Source organism: Psittacula echo (assembly GCF_963264785.1).
Source record: "Psittacula echo genome assembly, chromosome: 26".
Taxonomy (NCBI): Eukaryota; Metazoa; Chordata; class Aves; order Psittaciformes; family Psittacidae; genus Psittacula; species Psittacula echo.
In genome coordinates, this window is record NC_137761.1 from 3,055,798 (window position 1) to 3,077,419 (window position 21,622).

The 21,622-nt window shown below is 63.9% G+C and overlaps 5 protein-coding genes across 7 annotated transcripts; 3 read left to right on the forward strand and 2 right to left on the reverse strand.

Annotated features, from left to right (window-relative positions):
• Positions 1 to 1,502: 1,502 nt before the first annotated feature.
• PRCC (proline rich mitotic checkpoint control factor) lies at positions 1,503 to 6,806 on the reverse strand. Of its 2 annotated transcripts, none has more exons than XM_080635228.1 (7): positions 6,200 to 6,806; positions 5,197 to 5,244; positions 4,245 to 4,817; positions 3,756 to 3,851; positions 2,868 to 3,011; positions 2,325 to 2,390; positions 1,503 to 1,925 (listed from the first exon to the last, which is right to left on the reverse strand). In XM_080635228.1, the coding sequence occupies exons 1-7, from the start codon at positions 6,665 to 6,667 to the stop codon at positions 1,839 to 1,841; spliced, it is 1,482 nt and encodes a 493-aa protein (XP_080491354.1). In that variant the 5' UTR covers positions 6,668 to 6,806; the 3' UTR covers positions 1,503 to 1,838. The 2 variants fall into 2 exon arrangements, with proteins under 2 accessions (XP_080491354.1, XP_080491353.1); XM_080635227.1 differs by having other exon boundaries at positions 4,245 to 4,844; positions 5,194 to 5,244.
• A 2,495-nt stretch (positions 6,807 to 9,301) lies between these two features.
• Positions 9,302 to 14,479, forward strand: HDGF (heparin binding growth factor). Its single transcript, XM_080635179.1, has 6 exons — positions 9,302 to 9,746; positions 13,003 to 13,079; positions 13,178 to 13,316; positions 13,761 to 13,937; positions 14,016 to 14,188; positions 14,270 to 14,479. Exons 1-6 carry the CDS (start codon positions 9,660 to 9,662, stop codon positions 14,274 to 14,276), a joined length of 660 nt encoding a protein of 219 aa, XP_080491305.1. The 5' UTR covers positions 9,302 to 9,659; the 3' UTR covers positions 14,277 to 14,479.
• Positions 14,480 to 14,628: 149 nt separating this feature from the next.
• Positions 14,629 to 16,240, forward strand: MRPL24 (mitochondrial ribosomal protein L24). The gene is made up of 6 exons (XM_080635177.1): positions 14,629 to 14,979; positions 15,202 to 15,377; positions 15,460 to 15,555; positions 15,636 to 15,739; positions 15,829 to 15,959; positions 16,048 to 16,240. Exons 1-6 carry the CDS (start codon positions 14,652 to 14,654, stop codon positions 16,182 to 16,184), a joined length of 972 nt encoding a protein of 323 aa, XP_080491303.1. The 5' UTR covers positions 14,629 to 14,651; the 3' UTR covers positions 16,185 to 16,240.
• METTL25B (methyltransferase like 25B) lies at positions 16,144 to 19,489 on the reverse strand. Of its 2 annotated transcripts, XM_080635176.1 has the most exons (7): positions 19,357 to 19,489; positions 18,839 to 18,952; positions 17,722 to 18,015; positions 17,582 to 17,644; positions 16,820 to 17,508; positions 16,527 to 16,714; positions 16,144 to 16,440 (listed from the first exon to the last, which is right to left on the reverse strand). In XM_080635176.1, the coding sequence occupies exons 2-7, from the start codon at positions 18,941 to 18,943 to the stop codon at positions 16,253 to 16,255; spliced, it is 1,527 nt and encodes a 508-aa protein (XP_080491302.1). In that variant the 5' UTR covers positions 18,944 to 18,952; positions 19,357 to 19,489; the 3' UTR covers positions 16,144 to 16,252. The 2 variants fall into 2 exon arrangements, with proteins under 2 accessions (XP_080491302.1, XP_080491301.1); XM_080635175.1 differs by having other exon boundaries at positions 16,192 to 16,440; positions 16,820 to 17,644.
• ISG20L2 (interferon stimulated exonuclease gene 20 like 2) lies at positions 19,347 to 21,016 on the forward strand. The gene is made up of 3 exons (XM_080635178.1): positions 19,347 to 19,899; positions 20,005 to 20,205; positions 20,387 to 21,016. The coding sequence occupies exons 1-3, from the start codon at positions 19,468 to 19,470 to the stop codon at positions 20,498 to 20,500; spliced, it is 747 nt and encodes a 248-aa protein (XP_080491304.1). The 5' UTR covers positions 19,347 to 19,467; the 3' UTR covers positions 20,501 to 21,016.
• Positions 21,017 to 21,622: the final 606 nt, after the last annotated feature.

Consider the following 21,622-nt stretch of genomic DNA (forward strand, 5'->3'; position numbering starts at 1 on the left):
CAAGGCCACCCCTAACCCACAGCACTGAGGCCTCGGCACCACGGTGTGGGAGCACTTCCAGGGATGGTGACTCCAGCCCTGCCCTGGGAAGTGCCCATGGGACGGAGCTGGAGGTGCTGGAAGCTTCCCACTGGGCTCATCTCCCTCTGCTCCCGGTGCCACCTTGCCAGTACCTGTCCCATCACCCAAGGCTCCTGCAGCTCTGTCGTCGTTGTCCTTCCTGCCCCTTGCAGGCAGCCAAGGCGCAGCCCCCCCATCCCATCGGCTCCAGCCATGGACCCCAGCCCCTGCATGCCCGGGCAGAGGGGGTTGCATGGGGGGGGTCGGGGTTTGTGCTGGGATGGGAGGGAGGTCCAAGGCAAGCGCCCTCAGGGGCTGCTTCACTGCCAAAGGAGGCCTTTGGAGGCAGGAGAGGTCCAGGGCCTTTATCCCAGCTCCCCTCTAGTGCTAAACATGAGCTGTTACGCGTGGAATAGGAAAAAGGCTTCAACCTCCAGCCCTGGCTCTGCCATCCCCGCGCTCCAAGTGGGAATGCTGAGGGTCAGGAATCCACATCACGGGCGAGCGAAACCCAGCACCCATGCCCTTGGCCGAGCCTTTCCCCCCTGTCTGTGCAGCAGCATCTGCTTGGAGAGGAAACCAAGGCTGCTCCCAAACCATGGGCTTCAGCCTTCCCATGGGAAGGGAGAACGGATCCAGAATACCTGGAGCAAGGAGCCGAGCGCCAAGTGCCGGACACGGATGTGACCGAGTTCATTGCAAAGTTTATTCCTTTATCAAATCTCTCGCTGGAGGCCTGGGCTCTACAGGGGAGAGAGCAATAAATTACTCACCAGTGACTTTATTCTGCTCATCCAATGCTCCAAAGGGGCTCCGGAAGTACTAAAACATCCCGGGAAGTCACCTGGGAATGGGGGGGGGGTCCTTTAAAGCGCTCTAAGGAAAGGTTTCACTCAGGGTTGCTTGGTTTGAACAGGAAACGGGAGAAAAAACCCCCTTTGGGAGCCCTAAATCCAACCACAAAGAGAAGCTGCTTTACAACACTAAAACCCGTCGTGGGAATGGGAGGGCAACACCAGCTCTGGCCCCTTTAGCAATGGAGTGAGGCCACTGAGATTTGGCTGCAGAGAGGGGTCTGGGCAGGAGGAAGGGGGGGGACAGGAAATGTACAGACACACACTGAGCATCTCCATCTGAAAGCACCTCGGGATCCTCCCTGCGCTCACAGGCGGGGTGCTCCCAGCTCTGACCTGCAAAAGGAGCTCCCCCTCAGCACTTAGAGGCTGCTGGAGCCGAGAACAGGAGCAAGGACTCAGCATCCCTCAACCAGACACAAGCAGCGGTTGTGTGAGAGGAGCTCGGGAGCTCCTCAGCCTCGAGGATGCCCCAACTCAAAGGACCACAAAAGAAGGGGGCAAAGAGGCCAGGCTTGCTCCTGGAAGCGTCTTTGCAAGAGGCCAAGCGCGCTCCGAACGCGCAGCGAGTCCAGGAGAGGAGCAAAGTGGGAACTGGGAGTTTATTGAGACTCTGCCCAAGGTTCCTGTGTGAGCCTGCATGGAAGCAGCAGCAGCCCCTGCGCCCACAGCCTCGTGCCAGGCCCAGCTCCTGCCTTGGGCGGGATCCATTGTGGGGAACAGGCTTGGACTGAACCTTCCCTGGTCTTGTTTGTTAAGGAGGGAGGGGAAAGGTTGCAGGTGGAGGCTCAGGACCAGCCGCATGAAACCCTTCTCGTGCCGGAGGGGAGCGCGGTGTCCTCGCACCGAGGGCCTGGGTGCTGCCCAGGAGCAGTCCAACACAGGAGGTCCCCTGGGACACAGCCAAGGAGCAGGGCAGAGGAGTCAGAATCCGTATTTGGCCTGAGTCTGGCGCCTGCTGAGCTTGTTTTCAGACCAAGTGTTCTTCAGCTCCAGCTCTCGCTCCTTGGCCTGCGGGAGAGGATGGAGATGAGCGCTGCTGAGTCAGCAGCTCCCAGAGTTTCACCCCCCCCCTTGCCGGGGGTGCCTGGGCACTTCAGCCAGCAGCCTCCTTCCAGAAGCTCGCACCATCCCCGTGCCGGAGGCCTGAATCCATAGGGGTGCATGAGCAGCTCTCATTCAAGCTGAAATGCAGCTTCTTGAGGGGACAGTGTCAGGAGCTGCTCCCGAAGCACAGGGCAATGGGGTGGAATGAAGAGAGGCAGCAAAGAGACTCAGAGCACACACTGGGGCTTGCGGGGAGCGAAGCAGAGCCAAAAGCCAGGCAGGGGCTCAGGGCTAGGACACCCTCAGGGTCAAGGTGCTGCTGCCCCAAGGGTGCTGGTGGCCTCAGGTGCTGCTGCCACTCACCTGATGGATCAGGTACGTGATCTGGTGCTTCCTCCTCTGCTGCCCCGTGGGCTGGTCTCCTTTTCTCTAGGAAGCAAAAGCAAGGGAACTGTTAAAGGCTGCAAAGATCCCACCTCAGAGAGTGAAACACGAGCGGAGCCTGCACAACGCCAGGGCAAGAGGAGGATGGACACAAGAGGATGCTGTCATCATGAGAACAATCAGCCTTCGGAATCATGTCCCCAAGGAGGTGGCAGATTCCCCATCGCTGGATCCTTTGAAGGTTCAGCTGGGCTGCCTTAGCTAGACTGTGCTTTTGCCAAGAGGGGATGGACCAGATGAGCCTTGAAGATCCTCCCAGCCTCAGAGTCTAGGACTCTAAGATGCTTTGTTTCCTGTTAAAGGGCTCTAGGGCAGTTCCTGGCTGGTTTTACCTCCTGCACCCTGTGTTTTGAGCAGCTCTGATGTGGAATACATCACCCAAGGGTCCCTGTCCCCCCATGTCGGTGACTGCATCCAATACACAAAGTGTCTGAACAAAGGTCTCCAAACCCCTGCCTGTACCTTGCTGAAGGACTTCATGGTCTTCTCCTCAGTCAAGGACTTGGTGAGCCACTGCTGGGCTCCACTCAGCTGATCATCACCTTTGATATCCACAAAGTTGATCTCCTCCCGCCCTCGGTTCCTCTTGCCCTGCAGCCGCTTGAACTGGAACGAGAGGAGGCACCACAGTTCCAGCAGCGCTGGAACAAGGCAAGGGGGATGGAGGCTGAGCCCTGAGCATGCCACGAGCCCCACCACCAAACACCTCCCCTGTTACCAACGGGAGCTCTGCTTTGCTACAGGCCTTAAAGCTGTCAGCAGGAAGGCTGGAACCTCACTGCCCCATGCAAGACAAAACAGCACCTACTCATCGGTGCCTCAGCCTCCTGAGTCACTCAGTTTAAGCTCTAGGGAGGTGCCTGAGGTTTTGCTGCCAGCACATCCACCTCCCACGGCACAAATACACCTCTAAAGGGCAGAAGTCCCTTGGAGATGCGTGAGTCCTCCGTCAGGCTCCGTTTATGAGCCTGGCAGCTTCTGGATGGGATCAACAGTGGGAAAAGGTGGTTGAAAAGAGGGGTTTGAGGGGGTTAATTCACTGCTGCGCTGGAGGATGCACCATGAAGGTACCCCCAAGGGTGGCTCATCTGCAGCTCAGCAAGGAACAGCTTCACTCCCCCCAGCTGCCCCTCACAAGGAGGGGATGGGGCTCTGGAAGCAAACATCCCTGATGGATATCACACATGGACCTGCTGAAGCAGCAGCCCAAGAGACGGCTGGGAAGACACCACCCCATGCTAGACCCCATGGAACAACTGAGCATGAAGCACAGGGGATGCTGGTGGGGTCCTGTGCTCCAACAGAGCTTAAACACCAATCCTGCAGCAGGACAGGGAGGGAAGTGCCAACCGCTTCGTCATCGATGAAGGAGGAGTCGCTGCTCATCTCCTGCGGTGCTGCCTGGGCTGGTTCCCCCTCCTGGTAGTAGCCGCTGCTGTAGTAATCCTGCCAGCAGAAGGAAAAGCAGTTTGGGAGATCAACCCTGGAGCATCTATCTCCACACCAAGGTCCGGGGATGGAGCACGGAATCCGGCCCTCACCCCATCAGCTGCTGTGGAGCAGAGTGTGTTACACACAGTGGGAAGTGCCCCATCCCTGGCAGTGCTCAAGGCCAGGTTGGATGGGGTTTGGAGCAAGCTGCTCCAGTGGAAGGTGGCCCTGCCCGTAGCAGGGTTTGGAGCTGGAGGAGCTTGAGGTCCTTTCCACCCCAACCCAGTCCCTGCTGTGTTAACACCGGGGATCTCTGCTCCCTGCCCCAGCTCTCACAGAGGACATCCCCACAAGCCAGAATCACCTCAGCCCCCCTCATCCCAGAGACCTTCCCAGAGCAGAACTCACCTGATAATAGGCACCAGGCTCGCCGTAGGCAGGGAACTGGGGGTAGGGTTGGCTGCCGTAGTCTTCTCCAGGCTTGGGCACCCAACTGTGCTGAGCCCCACTGGAGCCCGCGCCCGTCTTGAACTCCAGAGGCGCGTTGGCAGCAGCGTCCTGGAAGTGGGGCTCCAGCTCCGTGCCGGGGGGGGGGTCCTCCGGCACCCCGGGGCCAGAGTACAGGTAGGTGTCAGCACCCACCGCGCCGGGCTCGCTCCTGTCAGACAAGGAGAAGTAGTTCTCTGGCTCGAGCTCTTCGTCGCTGTCCTCCTCTTCCTGCGTGATCTGTTTGGTTACCTGCAGGGCCGCGCTCTTGGCAGCGGCTTTGATAGCGGAGGGAGAAGGAGTCGTGGGCACGGCTGGCTTGGAGGGAGGTTTGGCTTTGGAGGAAGAGGTCGGCGCTTTCGCTTTGGCGTCAGAGGGGCTCTCCCCTGCTTTCCTCGAGACGGAGTAGGGCAAAAGTAACCGGTTGCTCTCCTTCACGGTCATGTTCTTGGGTTGGGGCAGCAGAGCGGACAAACCCGAGCCCTCGCCGCGGCTCTGCAGGGTTTCAGGCAGGGCGAATGGTACCCAAAGAGGAAAGAGAAGAGGAATGAGTGAGACCCAGGAGCTCTGCTGCCCACCCGCTCCTCTCCACCCCCACCAACAGCTTCCCCATTGCTCTGCTGCTGCTTTGGGCACACCAGGGCCACCAGTGGCTTAGAAGGGAGCTGTGCCCTTTGCAGGCAGGTGCCAGGTTCTTCCCTTAAGGCCTGGCTTTTTGAGGCTGAAAGGGATGAAACCGCCCCCAAAAAGGGGCAATCCCCGAGGGGAGTTCAGGGATTTTATCCACTCCAAGCTACGTGCTAAAGCAGCCGATTTGTACCAGTGCAAGCCCAAGCTCTGTCCCAGCCAAATGCTTCTCATTGCAGGGATTTACCTGAAGAGGGTTTTTCTTCTTGCTTGGTTCATCTTCCTCGGAATCTGACTGAGAAAGCAAAAGAGAGCTCAGCACAACGTGAGGCATCCAAACGATAAAGGCTGAAGCAGGCAAAGAGCCCAGCGATGCGGCTCCGGGTTCATCATCAGCCTGAAAGCACCACAGGGGATGCGGTCCAGCTCTTCTGACGCACCCAGGGCAGGGCAGGGAGCTAAACCCCTCCTTAGTTCCTGCTATGAGAGGGACGCAGGAGCAGCTCCTGCGTCCCACCAGGAGCATCCGAGGCCAGGCCCAAGGAAGGGGAGAGGGGAAGGTGCTCACTAAGCGGGGAGGGGACCTGCTTATCCCTGCTCCCATCACGGCGCTGCCTGGATTTAGGGCTCAGGAGCCCTTTAAGGTGCTGCAAGCGCAAGCAAAGAGGGGAGCAAACACCTGAGGGTCTGCAGAGCCTGAACCTGCAGAGCCAGAAGTACTTGATGGGAGAAGCTACTGCAAGCAAAGAGCAGAAGGGACTTGAGGGGGATGCCCCCACGCCATCACCTCGGTCCCTTCAGGAGGGAACAGGGCTGCAGAGAAGCTGGGGTTGCTCTGTTAGGATTCTAAAGAAGGTTTCTCCATCAGGTTAATTCTGCAAAGCTCTTTAGGCTTAGGGCTGGCAGCCAGGGCAAATCCCCCTGGAGATGCCATGACAACGGCCTTTGGTGTGCTCATGGATCATCATGGGATGGGTAGGTGTTGAAGGGGCCTTAAAGCTCCTCCAGCTCCAACCCCTGCCACAGGCAGGGACCCCTTCCACTGGAGCAGGGTGCTCCAAGCCCCTGTGTCCAACCTGGCCTTGAACACTGCCAGGGATGGGGCAGCCACAGCTTCTCTGGGTCTCAGCACCCTCACAGGGCTCCTTCCTTCTATGGAATCCCTTGTGCTGGGGCGGGGGGGAGCGGAGGAAGGAGCCGCTGCTCTCCCCATGCAAGCGAACGAGCGGGACGGAGCCGTTCATACTCACATCTCCCTTGTGCAGCTCGGGCACCGTGATCCGCACCGGCTCCGTTCTCTTCTTGGCCTTGGGGAGGCTCAAATCGGGCCCGGCCGCGGCCGGAGGGGGCACGTTCAGGGCCTCGGTGGTGGCCGCGTTCCTGGGGGGCGGCAGGAGGAGCCCCCCCAGCCGCGGCTGCTGCTCCCCGCTCCCGCCCGGCTCGGGCGCGCTGACGGCCGGGCCCGGGCCGGTGCCGAAGCCTCTCACGCCGGGCGGGGGGCCCATAAGGAAGGGAGGCGGCAGCGGGGGGAAGCCGCTGCCCGGCGGCGGCGGCCCCGCGGGGGCCTTGGGGGGAGGCAGAGAAGCGAAGAGGCCCCGGGCCGGGGGCTGCTGGGCTGCGGCCGGAGGAGGAGCAGGAGCGGCCGCTTCCTCCTCGTCGCCCGCGGGCTCCTCCGCATCGCTCTCCTCTTCGCTGCTGGCATAGGCCACCAGGGACATGGCCCCCCGAGGAGGGCGGCCCTCCGCGGGCAGCCGCCGCTACGCGAGGCCGAGGATCCGCCCTCCGGGCTAGGCCTCTCCGCCGCCGCGCCTTCCGCAAGCACAGCTGGGAGGAGCGGGAGGGTGCGGGCGAGGCTACGCCGCCATAGCGGCCCCAGCCCGGCGGCGCCGCGGGCTCGGACCAGCGGCAGAGCTGCCCCAACGCCCGGCGCCTCGCTCCCAGATAATGGCTGCCGGCAGGGTCCGCGCCCCGGCGCGGCGGGACCACAACTCCCAGCGTGCCCTGCGCGCGACACCCCGCCACCCTCCCAGCGCAGCCCGGCCGCGCGGCACCATGGGAGCTGTAGTCCGCGCGCCGCCCGGCGGGACCGCCGCTCCCGGCGTGCCCCGTGGGCCGGGGCCGCGGGGCCGGGACGTGACTTGGCGGGGAACGGGGAGGGGACGCCCCGCGGACCCGAGGGCAAGGCCGAGGCCTAGGCTGGGCCTAGCGAGGCCTGGCGAGGCGCCGGGGCGGAGTGCGGCCTACCCGAGCTGCGGGCCGCGGGGGCTCCTCGGCCCTGGCCGCACTACAGCTCCCGGCGCTCCCCGCTGCCAGGCCGCTCAGTTCATCGCCAAGCGAGCGGCGGAGCGCGGACTACAGCTCCCGGCGGTCCCGGGCGCGGGTGCTGTGTCACTGCGCGGCCCTTCCCCTTCCCAGCTCCACGTAGGGGCTGGGCCGGGGCTGCCCATGGGTCAGGGTTGAGACGCTCCGCGCTGTTTCGGTCCATTCCCTTCTCCCTAAGCGGATCCGTTAGATCGGAGCCGTTAAACCTGCGGTTCCTATGGGGTGCAAACGCAACCCCAGCCCTGCAGGGACACCGTTTAAGCGGGGCCCGGCTCTCGCCTCTCACATGGAGGGCGCGGAGCCGGGGTTTTTCCTTGCTTCCCTTGTTTGAGCTGCAGATTCCTGAGGCCCGGCCCTCCCGCAGGGTCCTGCTCCCATTCCTGACCCCGCGGCCTCTCCCTTTGTGTTCCTGCGGGAAGCGGAGCCAAGGAAAGCAGCCGCGGGCTGCAAGGGGAGGGATCCAGGCCGGGACCCGCGGCTTCGTGCAAAGGGTTCAGTTAATGCCAGGTCGGCTGGGCCGGGCTGGAGAAGAGGAGGCTTTAAGCTCCCTTCATCCCAACCCATTCCAGGATCCCATCCTACGCGTTGGGATTGATGCGGGTGGAAGAGGGGATGAGGGAAGAGCAATGCTTTGCGGAATGCTGGAGCTGGCCCGGAGCGCAAACTGCTCCCGCTTGTTTCTCCTCCCGCTTCCCCAAGTCCCCCTGCTCCGATGGGGAATGTCGGGGATGGCAGCGGCTTGACCCGGACTGGGTTTACAAGGGGTTGGCACTGGGGTTTAGGGGGGGTTAAAGCAGGTTTCACACTGGTTTCACACTGGTTTCACACATGAACACGAGGTTACATTGCCTTTGCCCAGGTTTACACAATGTTACACTGGTTGTGCACAGTTTAACGCTGGTTCCACATGGATTTACACTGGTTCCACACAGATTTACACTGGTTCCACACTGGTTTCTCATGGATTCACACTGGCTTTCCCCACTTTCACACAGTTTTACACTGGTTTCACATGGATTCACACTGGTTTCACATGGATTTACGCTGGTTCCACATGGATTTACACTGGTTCCACATGGATTTACACTGGTTTCACATGGATTCACACTGGTTTCACATGGATTCACACTGGTTTCACATGGATTTACGCTGGTTTCACATGGATTTACACTGGTTCCACACGGATTTACACTCATTTTACCCAGTTTCACACAGTTTTACACTGGTTCCACATGGATTTACACTGGTTCCACATGGATTCACACTGGTTCCACATGGATTTACACTGGTTCCACATGGATTCACACTGGTTCTTCATGGATTTACACTGGTTCTTCATGGATTCACACTGATTCTTCATGGATTTACACTGGTTCCACATGGATTCACACTGATTCTTCATGGATTTACACTGGTTCCACATGGATTCACACTGGTTCCACATGGATTTACACACGTTTTACCCAGTTTCACACAGTTTTACACTGGTTCCACATGGATTCACACTGGTTCCACATGGATTTACACTGGTTCTTCATGGATTCACACTGGTTCCACATGGATTCACACTGGTTCCACATGGATTCACACTGGTTCCACATGGATTTACACACGTTTTACCCAGTTTCACACAGTTTTACACTGGTTCCACATGGATTCACACTGGTTCTTCATGGATTCACACTGGTTCCACATGGATTCACACTGGTTCCACATGGATTCACACTGGTTCCACATGGATTTACACACGTTTTACCCAGTTTCACACTGGTTCCTCACGGATCTCCTCTGCTTCCACAGCCTTCTCTCACCCCTCCCGTCCTCCCGTCCCCCCGCCCCGTCCTGGCCGCGCCGAGTCCCTTTCCCTCGCCACCCACCCGCTCCAACTCCCCCATCCCGCTCTGGAACCACCCCCCCCCCCCACTCGCCATCCATTGGGATCGGCTCCATTTTCCCCTCCCGCGTGGGCCGGGGCCAGGCAGCGCTGCGGAGCCACCGAGCGCATCCACCGGGAGGCGGCGGCGGCGGCGGCGGCGGAGGCCGGGGGGGGGCGGAGGGAGGGCGCAGGGAATTCAAACCCAAACAAGCGCATGGGGCGCGGACCCGCTCCGCGCCGCCTCTAACACCGGCGCTGCCCCCCCCCCATAGGGCTCGGGACCGAGCCCCGCCGCACCGGGGGGCAGGAGGAAGCGCCGGGTCCCTTCCTCCTCCTCCTCCTTTTTCTCCTTCCCCCCCCCTCCGCCGTGCTTTGCCGTGCGGATCCCTCCCGCTTTCGGGTTTCGCGTCCTAAAGTTCGGCTTTGGCCCCCCCCCTCCCTTTCCCTTTCCCCTTCTCCCCTTTCCCCCTTTCCCCTTCCCCTCCGCCGCACCGGGAGCAGCGGCAGCGAAGATGTCCCGCTCCAACCGGCAGAAGGAATACAAATGCGGGGACCTGGTCTTTGCCAAGATGAAGGGTTACCCGCACTGGCCCGCCCGGGTAAGCAACGACGGGGGGGGGACACCGACGGGACCCGGTTTCATCCTTCCCCCCCCCCTCCCGCTTTTCCCGGTGCTCCCCGTTGCATAACGCGACCGGAGAACCGGGAATGGGGGGGGGGGGCCGGGCACACGCGGGACTCCCGCTTGGATCCAACTTTGCCGCTGCCTTATATAAGGCCGCGGGGTGGAAAAGTTGGGGAGGGGGGAAGCGCTTTGTGGGTGTTTTAATGGGGTTTGGGGGCACCGGGAACCGCGTCCCGGGGCCCTTTTGTGCCGTTTCTTCGCCTTCCCTCTTGGGGGGGGGGTGGAGGGGACCGGGGGCCACGGGTGGGAACGGAGGACCCCCCCCCGGTTGGGTTCCTATGGGAAAATCCATCCGCTCCCCCCCCCCCCAGTATCATCCTATTGTGACCCCCGTGGCCTTCCCATCGCCGCGGGGCTATGGGGGGCCGGGAGCCGGGCTTTGGATACTGGATGTTATGGAAGAGTTGGGACGGAGTTTGCGGGGGGGGGGGGGAACCCCCACGTGGGGGTGTCGAGGCAGGTGCCCCCTCCATGTGCCAGGCCCCCAGCCCCATTCCCGGCTGCCGGGCGGCATTCCCAAGCCCATTATGGATGGGGGGGGGGGGGGCAATCCCTGCGCATCGCTGGGGACCCCAAAGCCCCCGGCGCGGGGGGCAGCGCATGGGCCGCGTACAGCGGGCTGCATCCAGCTTGATCCCGGTGGGAAGCTCCGGCCTTGGGATGCGGTTGGGGTTGTATGGAGCACTTCCCGATGCAGTTTAATCCATGGAATGGTTTCCCCCCCCCCTCTTCCTCCCGGCCTGGTTGCAAACTGGGCCGCTAAACCCCCCCCCCCCTCACCCCCTTCTCGAATCAAAGCGGAGCGGGGAGGAATCCCCTCGCCACCATTCCCAACATTCCCAGCCATTCCCGACCATTCCCTCCTCCTTCCCCCCACCCCCCCCCCCCGGCTTTGAATAACTTTTGTTTGGTTTGTAGGGCTCTGGCGGGGAGGCCGCGGAGGGGGTTGGGAACCGCTCGGATTTGGCAGCGGCCGCTGGAAGCGGCTTTGCGAGGAGGAGCCACAGGGATCCACCATCATGGAACAGGTTTTCCATGAGGATACGGGGTGGATAAAGGGGGATTTGGGGTGTTGAACACCCCCCCCCCCCCCGTCACCGCTCCCTCCGGTGACTAACCCCGTGACTAATGGGGTGCTGTGATGAAACGTGCTGGGATGGTTGTTCCCAACCAGGTGTGGCTGGAATGGCGAGGGAAGGAGCAGGAATGGCAAAGGGAAAGCTGGAAGCACCGGGAGGAGGTCGGGGTTATGGCGGCAGCTCCGTTCCCCCCCCCCCTTCAATTCAATGGGGCAGCTCTAAAGAGAGGGGAAACTGAGGCACGGAGAGGAGCTGCCTTGCACACACACATCCATCCTCTTCCTCACATCCCAGCCCTTATCCCTACAGCCAGAGCCCACTGGGATGAGGTGGGATTACAGCAGGGACTGGAATGCACTGGGCCAGGCTCCCATTCCCATTGCCAGGCATTGAGCGGGGGGCTCCCTGTGGCCAGGTCGGATCCACTTTGGCGCTGGATCCAGGGAAGCTGTGGGCCGGGGCTGGCGGGTGCTGGGAGCAGCTCCACGGCTGGGATGGGGCTGCATGGCCCTGGGGCTCGCGATCACCCTGGCCCCCCCATCCCATAGCAATGAATTCCATTCACTCCCCATTCCCTATAGGGAGAAACTGGGGGGGGGGCTGCTCCCAGCACTGCCCTCGGGGTCCCTGGGCCCTCCCTTTGCCCGCTCCTGCCCCATGGACCAGTCACAAAGGGCAGGAGCAGAGGTTGGGGGCAGAGTCCAAGTGGGGCTTGTGCCCGGCCACGCTCCGGAGCCGCTGGCTCCCAGTGCCCCCCAGTGCTGGGGGGGGGGGACACCGAGGACAGCACCGGGTGCCTTTACCCTGCGATGGGATGGACAAAGCAGGACCAGGGCCCGGCCCAGGGCTCTTTGTGCCCCCCAGCACCCATGGGTGCTATCGCAGGCCCCAGTGGGGCACCACCCGCCTGGCCCTGCAGATAGAGCTGCATGGGAGGTGGAGGGGGGCAGAGATAAGGGTTGGGAGCTGGAGCCCTGCTCATCTGGGCCCATCTGTGGCCCCCAGGCATGACCTTGGCCAAGGGTCCTGGTGCCTCGTGTCCGGGTGAGGATGTTCCCGGTTGGAGAAGGTCCCTTCAGCCCAAACCATGTCCTCAGCGGCATTCCTTAGGGAAGGGGGTTGGAACCAGCACGATGGGGGGGCTCGGGGGCCGTGTTCCCACCTGGGATGCTGGAGCCTTCGCTGCATCATCCTGGGAATGACCTGGGAGAAGCCGGGGTGAGGGTGAGAGCATCCCTGCTCTGCTCATCCCTGCTCCTGGAATGCCTCCATGTGTTTGGAGGTGACAGAGCAAGCTTTGGGGCAGGATGGGGCTGCCATGGGGGGGTTGGATAGGGCATGATCCCAAATCGCACCCTGGAGCTGGGAAGATGGATGCTCCCGACTGCATCTGGGCAGGGGGGATGGCAATGGAGGCACATCCTGGTCCAGCTCTCTGGGAGCAGGGAATGTGCACAGCAGCTTCCCGCTCATTCTCGTTCCCAATGCCTGCAGCCCCTTGGGACAACAGCATCTGTCAGCCTGGATGGCAGGGGATGAAGCCGGGCAGTATTCCCAGCTCTGGGAATGAAACCCTCGCCCGGGTCAGGCCTTTGAGCATCCCATTGGCTGGTTTGGGAGGAAGGGGAGTGGGGGACACTGGGGGTGAATGGGATCCAGCACCTCAAGGCCCTGCTCGGCTCCTTCCAGGCTTCCCTTGGGAATTGCTGGCTCTTGGAGCCGGGGGGTGGGGGGGTATTTTTAGCTGCTATTTAAAGCCACCGGAGTCGCTTTCGCTCTATTCCCATTTGGCACCTCGGGAATATTCGTGTTCAGGGAAGCGGCACTCAACAGCAGCGGGATCATGGCAGCGGCGGGGGGGGTCCCAGCACTGAGCACCCCAACACCTCCTCTTTATCCCCCCCCCGATCCCGATGGAAGCGATGGCTCCTGCCTGGAGCCGCCTGAGCCAGACAAGAGCTTACAGCGGCCGCGCATGGGGTGGGAGAAGGGTGATTCCCAAAGGATGCTGCTGCTGCTCTCCCGCGCTGTGTCCGGTCGGATGCGGTGTCCGGGTGTTCCCAAAGCTCATCCCATGCCTGCATCCCGCAGATCGACGAGATGCCGGAAGCTGCAGTCAAATCCTCCTCCAACAAATACCAAGTGTTCTTCTTCGGGACCCACGAGACGTGAGTGGGACGGGGGGGGGGGGGGGGCGGGCAGCACTTCCCTATGGACATGAGGCGAGGCGGGATCCATCCCTGACTGCTCCTTGCATCCTGAGCAGGGCATTCCTGGGGCCCAAAGACCTCTTCCCCTATGAGGAATGCAAGGAGAAGTTTGGGAAGCCCAACAAGAGGAAAGGCTTCAGCGAGGGCCTCTGGGAGATCGAGAACAACCCCACAGTCAAAGCCTCCGGCTACCAGGTCAGTGGTGCCCGGGAGGGCCCTTCTGTGTGCAGCATTCCCTATGCGGATCCCTATGTAATTCCCTATGTGATTCCCTATGCGATCCCTGTGCAATTCCCTATGTGATTCCCTATGTGATCCCTATGTAATTCCCTATGTGATTCCCTATGTGATCGCTGTGCAATTCCCTATGTGATTCCCTATGCGATCCCTATGCAATTCCCTATGTGATTCCCTATGCGATCCCTATGCAATTCCCTGTGCAATTCCCTATGTGATTCCCTATGCGATCCCTATGCAATTCCCTGTGTGACTCTCTATGCAATTCCCTGTGCAATCCCTATGCGGATCCCTATGCGATTCCTACGTGATTCCATATGCAATTCCCTATGTGATTCCCTATGAGATCCCTCTGCGATCCCTATGCTATCCCTATGCGATTCCCTGCGCGATTCCCTCCAGCCCACCCAGAAGCAGACCTGCTCCGAGGCCGCCGCGCGGGAGCCGGAGGGCGATGGGGAGAAGAAAGGCAACGCCGAGGGCAGCAGCGACGAGGAGGGCAAGCTGGTGATCGACGAGCAGTCCAAGGAGAAGGGCGAGAAGGCCGGGAGCAAGAGGAAAGCGGACGACGCTTCCCAGGTAGGCAGAGGCCGGGAATGGCGCCGCGGGCAATGGGGGGGCTCCAGGCCGGGCTGAGCCTCGCTTCTCCTTGCCCAGAACTCCCCCAAGCGCCCCAAGGAAGCGGAGGGGCAGGAGGGGCCCAAGGCCAACGAGGAGCCCCCCGAGGAGGAGCCGAAGGTGAACGCGGGTGACGGGGACAAGAACAGTGCCGGGGCCGCACCGGAGGCCACGGGGCCGGGCACGGAGGAGCTCAGAGACCACGAGGAGAGGTGAGCGCGAGCCACGGGCTCCGTTGGGAGCGATGGAGCCGGCGCCCTGAGCGCTCCCCTGTGTCTGTGTCTCCATTGCAGCCTGTAGCGGGGTCGGGCCCGTCCCCACTGGGCTCCGTTGGGTGCTGCTCGTCGTGGCCAGAGGAAAAGGCGCCTGAGCCCAGGACCCAAGCGAGAGGAATGAACGAGGCGAGAGCCGGGCGTGGGGCCCGCACCCGGTGCATGCTTCCCGTAGCGAGCCCAGGGGCTGAGCAGCTCCTGGCAAATAAAAGCGATTCCTGCCTTTTTAAAGCGCTTCCACCCGGCCTCGCGGCTCCTTTGCGCTGCTCCCTGTGGGCAGAGGAGAAAATGGAGCCGCGGCCGGGACTACACCTCCCAGCGGCCCCCGAGAGGCCCCCGCCGGCAGCGCGCAGGCCGCGGAGGAGCCCCGTCCTCGCGTGTGGAGCCCCGCGGGGCGGCGGGGATGGAGCGCGGCCTCCAGCGCGGGCCCCGGCCAGGCCGCGGACACAAGGGGGGGGTGGGGGGTGGTGGGGCTGTACTACAACTCCCAGCGTGCACCGCGCCGCTCCAGCAATCACCGCATAGGCGCGGGGTGAGTGAAAGACTACAACTCCCAGCGTGCGCCGCGCCTCTCCCGCAATGCACCGCGCACCAGCGCCGTAGGGGTGAAGGACTACAACTCCCAGTATGCATCGCGCCGCCGCGGCCTGCGCCCCTCAAAGGACTACGCCTCCCGGCGTGCACCGCGCCAGGCCACGCCCTTCGTGAACTGGAGGGCGCGGGAGCCGGAGGTGAGGGTGGGGGAGCGCGGGACGGGGGCCACCGGGGGCCAATGGGGGGGCTTTTGGGGGTCCCTTTGGCACTTGGGGCTCTATAGGGGGTCCTGTTGGGGGGGCCACGTTCAGAGGGCCCCCGGGGGTGCCATTTGGGGGGGGCATCTAAGAGGGACCCCGGGTGTCCCCCCCTTTGTCACAGCACCCATGGGGGTCTCAGCCTTGCCCCCCCCCTTCCAGCCATGCGCCTCTCGGCCGTGCTGGCCGCGGCGCGGCTCCCCCCCGGTTACCGGCACGGGACGTGGCCCCCGGACACGGCGGCCGCGCAGCGCCGGAACCCGCCGGGGCAGCGGCGCCGCAGGGTCCTGGTGGAGCCCATCGACAGCGAGGACTGGAAGGTGTTCCAGGGGGACACGGTGAGTGCCCCCCCCCCGCAACCCCCCCCATCCCCGGTAACGGGGCCGTGCCCATTGAGCCCCGGTTCTCCCCGTGCCGCAGGTGCAGGTGCTGAGCGGGAAGGACGCGGGGAAGCAGGCGATGGTCACCCAGGTCGTGCGCGCCCGCAACTGGGTGGTGGTGGAGGGACTGAACACGGTGAGGCTGGAACTGGGTGCTTGGGTTGGGGGGGGCACAGGCTGGGGGTGCCGGTGGTGACCCCCCCATCCCCATGGCAGCACTACCGCTACATCAACCGCACCGCCAAGTATGCCGGGACCTACATCGCGAGCGAGGCGCCGCTGCTGCTCAGCCAGATCGCACTGGTGGACCCCGAGGACCGGTAACGGGCACCGGTGGTGGTGATGGGGGGGGGACACGCTGTTGTGACCCCCCCCACCCCCCCGTCCTGAAGCTGCTCTTTGGGGCCAGGAAACCCACGGAGGTGCAGTGGCGCTACACGGAGGAGGGCGAGCGCGTCCGCGTGTCCCTGCGCAGCGGCCGCATCATCCCCGTGCCGCTGCAGCCGCGCCGCGATGGCATCGTCCCCGAGCAGTGGATCGGTGCGTGGGGGACATGGGGACAACGCGAGGTGGGGGGGACACCGGGAGCATGGGGGGGTGGGGGTCAACGCTGTCCCTTTGCCCGCAGACGGCCCAAAGGACACGTCGGTGGAGGCTGCGATGGAGAAGACGTACGTGCCGTCTCTGAAGACCTTCGAGGAGGAGATCATGGATGCAATGGACATAGTGGAGACGCGCAAGGCTAAGAAATCCTACTGGTATTAACTGGGGGGCACTGGAACGGCCCCCCCCCCCCGAGCAATAAAGACCTCTCGCTCTGCCCCATGGGGGGTTTATTGCGCCTGGGGCCCAGGACGCAGGGGGCTCTGTTCCTCTGGGGGGGACTCAGCTTCATCCTCGCTGCCATCCTCCTCCTCCAGCCCTGCCAGCACCGTGCCCAGGGGACAGCGCGCAGCCACCAGCACCAGGTTCCGGGGGGAGAACCGGGGGTCGAAGAGGGGCACGAGGGCGCAGTGGAAGCCTGTGGGGACACGGGGTGGGGGGCCTCAGTGATGGCACCGGTGTCACCGTTGTCGTCCCCACCAGGTGCCAGCACCGGGCACCCACCGCGCTCCCGCAGGTAGAGCAGCCGGTCCAGGAGGATGAGGGTCTCCACCAGCGGCGCCAGCAGCAGCGTGAGGCTGAAGAAGGCCACGACCTTGTGCTGCTGCTCCAGCATGGTCCCGACGGCATCCGAATCCAGCGGGATGGAGGCGGGATCCAGCCCCACGCGGGGCAGCCCCAGGCGGGCGTATCTGGGGGACACACACACAATGGGGGGGGAGGAATGGACCGAAGGGGTTCCCCCAACCCCAAACCTCACTGGGGAGCACACAGAGGGGGTCCCCCCCCATACTCACTGCGGGAAGCTGAGGGCATGCGCCTTCTTCACTGTCTGCACCCCCGGGCGCCTGAGGCCGGGCCGGGCCCCCCGGATGAGGGTCTCGAGCACAGCCCGGTAGCAATGAGCCCGCAGGCGGGGGCTGCCCCCCCGCAGGCGGCCCCGGTACTGCTCCAGCGCGTGGCAGGCGCTCTCCCGCGCCCGGTACGAGAGCTCGTGGCCCGGTAACGCCGAGACCCAGGAGCTGAGCGGGTACCCGGGGGGGGTCGAGAGCTTCATGTAGCAGCAACCAACGGAGGCCACCGCGGCCACCGAGGGGCTGCGGGCAAAGTGCCGCAGCAGCGCCGGGCTCAGGTCCCCGCAGGCATGGAGCCCCGTTACCAGCACCCGCGCCCCGTCTGCGGCTCCCCCCGGGCCCCCCAAGGGGTTGCGGGCAGCGGGAGCGGGCGGGTGGGGCGGTAACAGGAACTCCCCCCATGGCAGCGCCGGGTCCAAGCGGCCCGGGATGTGCTGGGGGCCCCGCGGGGTGAGCGGGGAGCGGGGCTGGGGGGGCGGGCGGCGCTGGGGGGGTGCGGAGGCCCCGGTTTTGTGCAGCTCCCGCAGCAGCTCCCGGTCGAAGCGCTCGGCGGCACCGGCCAAGCGGGCATCGCCTTCCACCGCCGTGACCGAGAGACCGAGGCCGAAGGCCAGGAACCGGGAGAGGTGGCCCTGGGGAAGGGGGGGGGGCCACACTCAGATAATGGGGACACAATGGAGCCCATCCGGACCCCCCCGGTCCTACCTGCCCCGCTCCGACGTCCACCACGCGCGTGCAGCCGGTGGCCTGGCTGAGCCGCTGCAGGAGCTGTGAGCACAGGAGGGTGATGGGGGGGGGGGGGGTTGGGGGGGGGTCAGGGTGCAGGGGGTTGGGGGGGCCCCCACCTTGCCCAGGCGCCGGATCTCGTGCTGCTTCTTGGGCTTGACGTGGCGGCGGAGCAGCGGGTGCAGGCGGCGGCTGTGGCAGGGGGGGCGCGGGGCAGCGCCGGGGGGGCCCCGTGGGAAGGAGAGGGCCCGGGCGGCCGCGGCGAAGGCCAAGAGGGACAGGGGCCAGAGCGGCCCCGGCCCCCCCGGGTCCGGGCCCCCCAGGAGGTGGGCGAGCTGCGGGGGGGTGGCAGAGCCCAGGGCTGTTTGCCAGGGTGGGGGGAGCTGCGCCCACAGCCCCTCGGTGAAGAAATCCTGCGGGAGAGGGGCAAGTGGGGAGGGGGAATATGGGGGGGACATGGGGGGATAGGGGATGGGGATGGGGGATATGGGGAGGATTTTGGATGGGGATGGGGGGATATGGGGGGATAGGGGATGTGTACGGGGGGAGGATATTGGGGGGATATGGGATGTGTATGGGGGGATATGGGGAGGATATGGGATGGGTATGGGGGGATATGGGATGTGTATGGGGGATATGGGGGTATATGGGATGGGTATGGAGGGATATGGGGAGGATATTGGATGGGTATGGGGGGATATGGGATGTGTATGGGCGATATGGGGAGGATATGGGATGGGTATGGGGGGGATATGGGATGTGTATGGAGATATGGGGGGATATGGGATGGGTATGGAGGGATATGGGATGTGTATGGGGGATATGGGGAGGATATTGGATGGGTATGGGGGGATATGGGATGTGTATGGGCGATATGGGGAGGATATTGGATGGGTATGGGGGGATATGGGATGTGTATGGGGGATATGGGGAGGATATTGGATGGGTATGGGGGGATATGGGATGTGTATGGGGGATATGGGGAGGATATTGGATGGGTATGGGGGGATATGGGATGTGTATGGGCGATATGGGGAGGATATTGGATGGGTATGGGGGGATATGGGATGTGTATGGGGGATATGGGGGGATATGGGATGGGTATGGAGGGATATGGGGAGGATATTGGATGGGTATGGGGGATATGGGATGTGTATGGGGGGATATGGGGAGGATATTGGATGGGTATGGGGGGATATGGGATGGGTATGAGGGGTACACGGGGGGGTCACTCACGATGACGCAGGCGTCGAGCAGGGGCCGGTACAGCGACAGGAGCCGGACAATGTCGGCCGCTCGCTGCTGCTCCCAGTGCAAGGTCCCAAGGGGGGAGGCGGCCATGGTGGAGCCCTGGGGGGGTTGGGTGCTGTGATGTCATCCTGGGGCTGTGATGTCATGTGGGGGGGCTGTCCTCATGGAGCTGAGATGTCACCCATGTGGCTGTGACGTCACCCCGAGGTGTTTCCCGGGACTCTGACATCACCACTAGGGCTGTGACGTCATCCCCCCTCCCCTGGCTGTGAGCTAAGGGAGGCCCATGACGTCACACCAGCGGCCATGACGTAAGAGGGCAATGACGTCACTGGAAATGCGGTTCCCTCGCAGTGACGTAATCAGACCGCGCCATTCCCCCTCTTCCCGTGGCCGTGACGTCATCACCGGCAGCTCCGGCATTCCCCCCCCCCCGAGTCTGGTCAACGCCGTGACGTCACCCGGCACGTCACCACCGCGCTCAGCCGCCGCGCACCACTCACCGCCACGCTCCAGCCGCGTTGCCGCCGCCGCGCAGCGATATCGCGTCACTTCCGGCCCGCCGTTCACCCGCCTCCTTCCGGTGCCGCCGGTACCGGGTGCCGGGGTCCGCGATGTCGGACCTGATCCTCAACGTGCACGCGGCGCCCGTGGCGCGGCCCCGCCCGGCCCCGCGCGGCAACCGGAAGCACCGGCGCTTCCTGCAGCGGCGGCGCGCGGAGCGGAGGGGCCTGCGCCGCGACCCGGGGCCTTCCCGCGCCGCGGCGGGCTCCGAGACCGGCGGGAGCGGCTCCCCGGTCCCCGCAGCGCCCCCCAGCGGCGCGGCGGAGGCGGTGGTGGCCATCGACTGCGAGATGGTGGGGACCGGGCCCGGCGGGCGCCGCAGCGCCCTGGCCCGCTGCAGCATCGTGGGCTACGGCGGGGATGTGCTCTACGACCGGTACGTGCGGCCCGCGGCGCCCGTCGTGGATTTCCGCACCCGCTGGAGCGGGGTCCGCCGGCACCACATGGCCCGCGCCGTCCCGTTCGTGGCGGCCAGGAAAGAGGTGCGGAAGCGGCGGGGCTCGGGGCTGCCGTCGGTCAGGCTCCGGCGGGGGGGCAGCAGCGCAGCCATAGCGTGAGGCTGCATTGATCCCAACCCGCTCCCGCAGATCCTGCGCATCCTCGCCGGGAAGCTCGTCGTGGGCCACGCCATCTGCAACGACTTCAAGGCGCTCAAGTACTTCCACCCGCAGGCTCTCACCCGGGACACGTCCAAGATGCCGTTGTTGAACCGGAAAGGGGGCTTCCCGGAGAACGCCACCGTGTCCCTGAAGCGCCTGGCCAAGGAGCTGCTGCACAAGGACATCCAGGTATCCCTTAGGGAAGCTGGGGCTGCTCCATCCCTGGCAGTGCTCAAGGCACCAGTGGGAGGTGCCCCTGCCGGTGGCTTTAAGCTCCCTTCATGCCAGCCCATTCCATGATGGGTTTGGGGGGGGTTGGTGTCAGAGCAGCGTCTCAGGCTGTGCCCCCCCCATGCTCTGTCCCCAACAGGTCGGGAAGAGCGGCCACTCCTCGGTGGAGGATGCCCGGACCACCATGGAGCTCTACAAGGTGGTGGAGGTGGAATGGGAGCAACACCTCCTGCTGAGCCCCAAGCAGGAGTGAGGGCCCCCCCCCAGCTCCATCCTGCACCCCAGGAGGGGTCCTGATGCCGTTCCATCCATCCCTATGGACAATGGGTGGGAGCATGGAGCCGGGCACCGGTGCCCCTGTGCCCTGACAGTGCCTTCTCACACCGCGGTGTGACATCCTCCATCCGCCCCAGCTGCATGGGGCAGAGCTGGGGCCAGACTGTGCCCCCCGGAGGTGCTGGTAACACCGTCTGGGTGCCTCAGAGGGGCTCTCCCTGCTCCACAGCCCCATTCCCTGCGGGAATCGGTGCCCAGGGCAGGCTCCTTCCCGTCTTGCACAACTACCTCTGCCGGGGCAGGAAGCGCCCACGGGCTCCGGGAGCTTTGGCTTCCATCTTCCTCATTGCGCAAGGACCAGGACGAGCCTGGGCACGGGGGACCGGTGCCACCAGTGCCACCACCACGTCCTTGGGGCTGCCTCCGGTGTGGGGCTGCCCCGGGGGGCGCTGTTTGGAACTGAGCTGGTTACAGCCCCGATCCTAATTAAACAGGAACGATTGAGGAGCCTTTGGTGCTGGTGACCATGGGGGGACCCCCAACCCGTGGGGGGGGTGGGCAGTGGGGTGCCCTACACCAGGCTCTGTGCTGCTGGGTGAAGGAGAAGCAGTTCCCCGCCTTCCACCTTCACAGCAGCCCTGTGCTCATGGGGACCCCCCCATTGACACCCCCTTTCCCACTTCAAGCAGGGGCTGCTGGACCCAGGTCTTGGGGATCCCTCGTGCATCCCTGTGGGACTGGGGGGACGCAGCGATCCCAAGCATCCCATGGGATCCTGCGGGCTGCTTTGGGGAACAGCTCCTCCTTCCCAAAGCCTCCATGTGTGTGCACGCTCCTGCCTCGCACACCCGCTCCAGGAAGGGGTGGGAATGCCCCCGGATCCCAGGGAAGGTGAGAGTATGGATGAGGAGCCGGAGCCTTTGTGTCTGGGCTGCCTTTGGAAGCGATTGGAGCCGAGTTTACGACCGGGCTTTGGAATGGCCGAGCCTTAAAGGAGCTGTTACCTCCTCGGGAAGAAGGAGCCGGCTCCTGGGGGCACATGGGGGGGGCCCCATGTGTTGGTCCCCCCCCAGCCCCACAGCGGGGGCACATTCCCGGT

Excerpts from the sequence above, each read along its gene's own strand:
- PRCC (XM_080635227.1), bottom strand. The coding sequence starts at position 6,667 with ATGTCCCTGGTGGCCTATGCCAGCAGCGAAGAGGAGAGCGATGCGGAG. Across the intron at positions 4,845-5,193 it reads AGAAAAACCCTCTTCAGGTA|CCATTCGCCCTGCCTGAAAC; the intron begins AATCCCTGCAAT and ends CCTCTTTGGGTA. Across the intron at positions 3,852-4,244 it reads AGCCTGGTGCCTATTATCAG|GATTACTACAGCAGCGGCTA; the intron begins GTGAGTTCTGCT and ends TTCTGCTGGCAG.
- HDGF (XM_080635179.1), top strand. The coding sequence starts at position 9,660 with ATGTCCCGCTCCAACCGGCAGAAGGAATACAAATGCGGGGACCTGGTC. Across the intron at positions 9,747-13,002 it reads ACCCGCACTGGCCCGCCCGG|ATCGACGAGATGCCGGAAGC; the intron begins GTAAGCAACGAC and ends TGCATCCCGCAG. Across the intron at positions 13,938-14,015 it reads AAGCGGACGACGCTTCCCAG|AACTCCCCCAAGCGCCCCAA; the intron begins GTAGGCAGAGGC and ends CTCCTTGCCCAG.
- MRPL24 (XM_080635177.1), top strand. The coding sequence starts at position 14,652 with ATGGAGCGCGGCCTCCAGCGCGGGCCCCGGCCAGGCCGCGGACACAAG. Across the intron at positions 15,378-15,459 it reads AGGTGTTCCAGGGGGACACG|GTGCAGGTGCTGAGCGGGAA; the intron begins GTGAGTGCCCCC and ends CCCGTGCCGCAG. Across the intron at positions 15,740-15,828 it reads CTGGTGGACCCCGAGGACCG|GAAACCCACGGAGGTGCAGT; the intron begins GTAACGGGCACC and ends CTTTGGGGCCAG.
- METTL25B (XM_080635175.1), bottom strand. The coding sequence starts at position 18,943 with ATGGCCGCCTCCCCCCTTGGGACCTTGCACTGGGAGCAGCAGCGAGCG. Across the intron at positions 17,645-17,721 it reads AGATCCGGCGCCTGGGCAAG|CTCCTGCAGCGGCTCAGCCA; the intron begins GTGGGGGCCCCC and ends CTGTGCTCACAG. Across the intron at positions 16,715-16,819 it reads CATGCCCTCAGCTTCCCGCA|ATACGCCCGCCTGGGGCTGC; the intron begins GTGAGTATGGGG and ends TGTGTCCCCCAG.
- ISG20L2 (XM_080635178.1), top strand. The coding sequence starts at position 19,468 with ATGTCGGACCTGATCCTCAACGTGCACGCGGCGCCCGTGGCGCGGCCC. Across the intron at positions 19,900-20,004 it reads TCGTGGCGGCCAGGAAAGAG|ATCCTGCGCATCCTCGCCGG; the intron begins GTGCGGAAGCGG and ends CCGCTCCCGCAG. Across the intron at positions 20,206-20,386 it reads TGCTGCACAAGGACATCCAG|GTCGGGAAGAGCGGCCACTC; the intron begins GTATCCCTTAGG and ends TGTCCCCAACAG.